The 3,911-nt window shown below is 47.1% G+C and overlaps 3 protein-coding genes across 3 annotated transcripts in view; all 3 read right to left on the bottom strand.

Annotated features, from left to right (window-relative positions):
- Pmar_PMAR029667 (DNA replication licensing factor MCM2, putative) overlaps window positions 1–2,294 on the bottom strand; it is a gene marked incomplete at both ends in the record, with an annotated part of 2,627 nt that extends 333 nt beyond the window's left edge. Inside the window, 14 exons of the mRNA XM_002784868.1 lie at window positions 62–113; window positions 288–410; window positions 456–595; window positions 647–741; window positions 789–899; window positions 994–1,106; window positions 1,156–1,257; window positions 1,303–1,370; window positions 1,440–1,542; window positions 1,586–1,674; window positions 1,722–1,849; window positions 1,905–2,041; window positions 2,084–2,151; window positions 2,202–2,294. Of these exons, the coding sequence (XP_002784914.1) occupies window positions 62–113; window positions 288–410; window positions 456–595; window positions 647–741; window positions 789–899; window positions 994–1,106; window positions 1,156–1,257; window positions 1,303–1,370; window positions 1,440–1,542; window positions 1,586–1,674; window positions 1,722–1,849; window positions 1,905–2,041; window positions 2,084–2,151; window positions 2,202–2,294 (1,422 nt within the window). The remainder of the gene's footprint in view (window positions 1–61; window positions 114–287; window positions 411–455; window positions 596–646; window positions 742–788; window positions 900–993; window positions 1,107–1,155; window positions 1,258–1,302; window positions 1,371–1,439; window positions 1,543–1,585; window positions 1,675–1,721; window positions 1,850–1,904; window positions 2,042–2,083; window positions 2,152–2,201) is intronic.
- A 105-nt stretch (window positions 2,295–2,399) lies between these two features.
- Window positions 2,400–3,391, bottom strand: Pmar_PMAR029666 (acylamino-acid-releasing enzyme, putative; the record flags this gene model as incomplete). Its single annotated transcript, XM_002784867.1, has 5 exons — window positions 2,400–2,593; window positions 2,642–2,902; window positions 2,955–3,051; window positions 3,095–3,216; window positions 3,266–3,391. Coding segments are annotated over 5 exons (765 nt in total), but the record flags the coding sequence as incomplete, so codon positions are not given.
- Window positions 3,392–3,519: 128 nt separating this feature from the next.
- On the bottom strand, window positions 3,520–3,721 carry Pmar_PMAR029665 (hypothetical protein; the record flags this gene model as incomplete). Its single annotated transcript, XM_002784866.1, has 1 exon — window positions 3,520–3,721. A coding segment is annotated over one exon (202 nt), but the record flags the coding sequence as incomplete, so codon positions are not given.
- Window positions 3,722–3,911: the final 190 nt, after the last annotated feature.

Raw genomic sequence — 3,911 nt, 5'->3', positions numbered from 1 at the left:
AGTATGTTCCCATATATCTCGAGTAAGACCCACATTGATATCCCTCTTATCCTATGTCTACCTGTGCTACTTTCTCCTTCCACCAAAGAGGGCCATAGCCAAAGCTGTCTTCACTGTAGTAGCACTGAGTGGGTTACGTATGGAGTATATGTTGGTAGCAGGGTGTATACCATAGACAGATGGGGCAATTGAAGCAATGATTCGCTCCCTGACATGGGGATCCTTCGATAACGCGAATATTCTGAATAGCAACAGTGACAGTGTCGAGAGGCGAGTAGTGGATGTACTCTCTCTTATCCTCATCTCTGACACTCTCTATCTTCATCTCATTCTGCCTTACTATGGAATTAGCATCAATAGCACACTTGAATACTGGGAACCCTGCTCTCACGTTACCTGCACTGTCATACCTAATAGGAATGATGATGGAGGTAACAGGCGAAGATGTATCAGACCTAGCATGATAGGTTCCAACAATAGAGCACTGATCACCAGGCCTAACACTATCGACCAAATCATCACTGAGGATAACTTCAACACTCCTTGGCATACGACCAGGTAGTACCGATCCAGGTGCCTCCTGTAGTGTGATAACCTGCAAAACTGATCCTCAGATAAGGACGGGTTTCGATCCGAGCTTCATGACCTGATGGTTCTTGTACACAGTCTCCTCACGATTGACAGCATACGGTCCAGTATTCTGACACTCTGGGCAATGGCCCGGCTTGAAGCTAGTTCCACCTGAGAATTGGGTATAGAGATCTCGAGTATACATATGTTCGGGTTACTCTCTTCGCTGGCAGAAAGGTCAAAAGGTCCGCAGAGGAACTGACAGTTCATACAGGTGAGGTAGAGTACACGTAGTTTAGGTAGTAGCACAGAACGACGGGTCACAACACCTGATGACAACAGTTGCTCATGAATGATTGTGTAAAAGCGATACTCCATTGATATGACCACCACTACCACCACTACAACCATCCTCATCATTACCAACAACATTGACTAGCTTATTGATATGGAATGCCCGAAGATTCCTTATTAGATCGACAACTGGGAAGCTGACTATGCGTACGTTGATCTCTCGATGACGGTCATTGGCGAACCTAACATTAATCCTGATAATCAGCCCATACACGATGGAGGATGTGTTACAGCTCCTTATATTTCTTCTTAGTGAACTCAGTAGCCGATACAAGCAGCAGCTTGAGGATATGATGGGGACGATCACACAGCCACTGTGCCATGAAAGGCGACCTAAGGTTACTACCTACAGGACCACTACTAGATGGGGATCACTACCAATCAGCCAGGTGAGGATGGAAGGATACTGTGAAGGATGTCTTCCCCTCGGCACACATATGATGAATCTAAGAATGGGTATGAGAACTGTCACCATTGTAAATGTCCCTTCTTGATCAGAGACTGATAAACCCCACCTTCTCAGAATAATAGGGTTCATAGGCATCCTCTGTTGGGTCGATGAATGTCTGTAAGAACTTGCTGAAGTTGGCAATAATCTTCTTGCCCAAACGTGAATCCCTGGCATATAGCACTCAGATACACGAATAGTGGGCATCATTACGGAGAGAGGTCAGTGTCAGGTCCAACCTCCTCATTATTAAGATCGATAAGATCGGCATCGATCTCCTCATCCATAGCAGCATCGTCATCCTATTATTCACGACTAACACTGGACCAGTGGTTGCCATATCCCCCACCTCTGCCTGTGCAGCTCTCCTCAACCTCTCCAATCTACGCCTCTTCCTCTCATAGGCCCCCATACGATCATCATCATCCTCACTATCCGAACTATCCCCACCAAACACCGCTCCTGGCATTCTACGTCCTAAATGCATGGCCAAGATCATGATGATGATGATGTAGGGTAACAATCGAATCACTTTGTCCCCTATCCCTCTCTCGTAATTCCCTCTCAGCACGCCTCCTAGCACCAGCATCATCACCATACTCCTGCTCATCCAGCATCCTGGGATCATATCGATCCAATTCAGGCATAGGACGATAATCCTCCTCCATGCTGAATGACTATGCTAATCAGATGAGGTATCAATTGTATTACTTATCCATCAAATCCTCGCCCTCTCCCTCATCCTCCTCCTCAATAGCGTCATCGACACCATCACTAATCTAATGCACATAGCATAGCAGACTATAGGTCTAGCGCAGGCCGTGCTCACTCTATCATCCTCCATAGCTTCACTACCAGCATCTACTTCATCGTCATCCTCAGGCTCATCACGAGTTGGGAAGAAGCGATCACGGTGAGACATGATAAATAGGAGAAATACGATCCTGTATTAGACGTAGCTCAAGGTCCTGACATAACACAACGATACTTGTTGATAGTACTGTAATCAGAATTATGATGAAACACACCAACAAAACCCGATTAGAAGAGGACTATGATTGCTACTCCCGATGGGATGAAGCCTGGGTCATGAGGTAGGACAAGACAAGAACTGAGGTATTAGTGTTACACTCAGGCTTATCTATAGCATGACCTTGCTCGGGATACATATACACATCCACTGAAGGACAATGACCATTAACTGACACTGCTTGGGCCCATCTGTAAGGGAATCAATCAAAACGAGGAACGATCAACGAATGATCCTACCTCAGCCCACCCATATGGGGTACTCTTTGATCACTCTCACCAAGTAATACAATAACAGGCTTGTCAACATTCTTAGCCAGATGAGTAGCTGAGACCTCTCTCATCCTTTCCATCTGCTCATTGGTCAGAGGTTGATAGTCAAAGTCTGAGGCCCCATCCCTCTCCCCAAAGGCCTCCACAAAGCACCATTCGGGTATATCCGTAGTGAGGCATTGGGAGAGTAAATCCACAGCTGGATTCCACAGTATGCCACATTGATACCTGACAGAGGCGACCAACATGACGAGGACACTCAAGCTACTGCACACACTACCTTCCCCTCACTGTTGCATCCGATGACCCGACCAGATGTCCACATAGGAATCCTCCATGCGAGCCGCCAAATATGCTGACCCCCTTAACCCTCTTACCTACCGCGGCATGAACGACTTGGCGGAGACCGATTGTCCTCACCTGTACTCTTCTCGAGATCTTGTATAGCATGCACGACTATGTCGTCACAATCAGCAACATCCATAGTACCAGCATGGCCAGGAAGAGCATTGAGGAAGTCCAATCCGAATGATGTAGATCCTCTGAGACGAGAGGATGATCGGAGAGTATAGTGCGCAAAGAATGTATCACCTATAGTTGGGCAATACAACAGCAAAGCCTGCCTGCAGCAGATAAGCCACGTCTCCAACGAATGCATTAGCACTAAAACTATGAGGGCCACCGTGCAATCTGGCGACTAACTGCTCATTCCATACAGCAGGGGTTACCAATAGACCAGTGCAGGACTCCCCTTGTACGAGTGAGATGGTGGGAGGTGATCCACCCTAAGAGGATTGGAGGCCTCCAACGATCAAGTAACCGATGATAAGAGCATCCCATCCTACATTCCATGACACTTGAGGTGATGCCATGACCTCGATACAGTCCGATTCTGGATCGGCAATACTCACGGATGATATACATGGACGATCGACCAAGCTTTGAGTCATGACCAGAGCACGGCTACCCTTGCCCTCAGAAGCCCCAACGTCTAGGAGGGTACAGGAGCCTGATAGACCATCGGCTAGCTGACCATCTCTGCCAGGCCTGATACAGTACGGCAATACACAAGTACTAAGACAGCGGTTCTTACCAAATACTCCTCAATATCCTTCCTGAATCAACATCGATCACGAAAGTCCTGTATGCACCTTGGCTTTGAGTTGTCATACAACTTGCTTATTTACAGCGTTAGGTACCAACGTATGAGTGACCGACTTTCCTCGTGTAGATGCAG

The sequence above is a fragment of the Perkinsus marinus genome (assembly GCF_000006405.1).
Source record: "Perkinsus marinus ATCC 50983 genomic scaffold scf_1104296934406, whole genome shotgun sequence".
Taxonomy (NCBI): domain Eukaryota; phylum Perkinsozoa; order Perkinsida; family Perkinsidae; genus Perkinsus; species Perkinsus marinus.
Note: the sequence above shows the minus strand (reverse complement) of the source record. Positions and strands in the feature narration are given on the sequence as shown.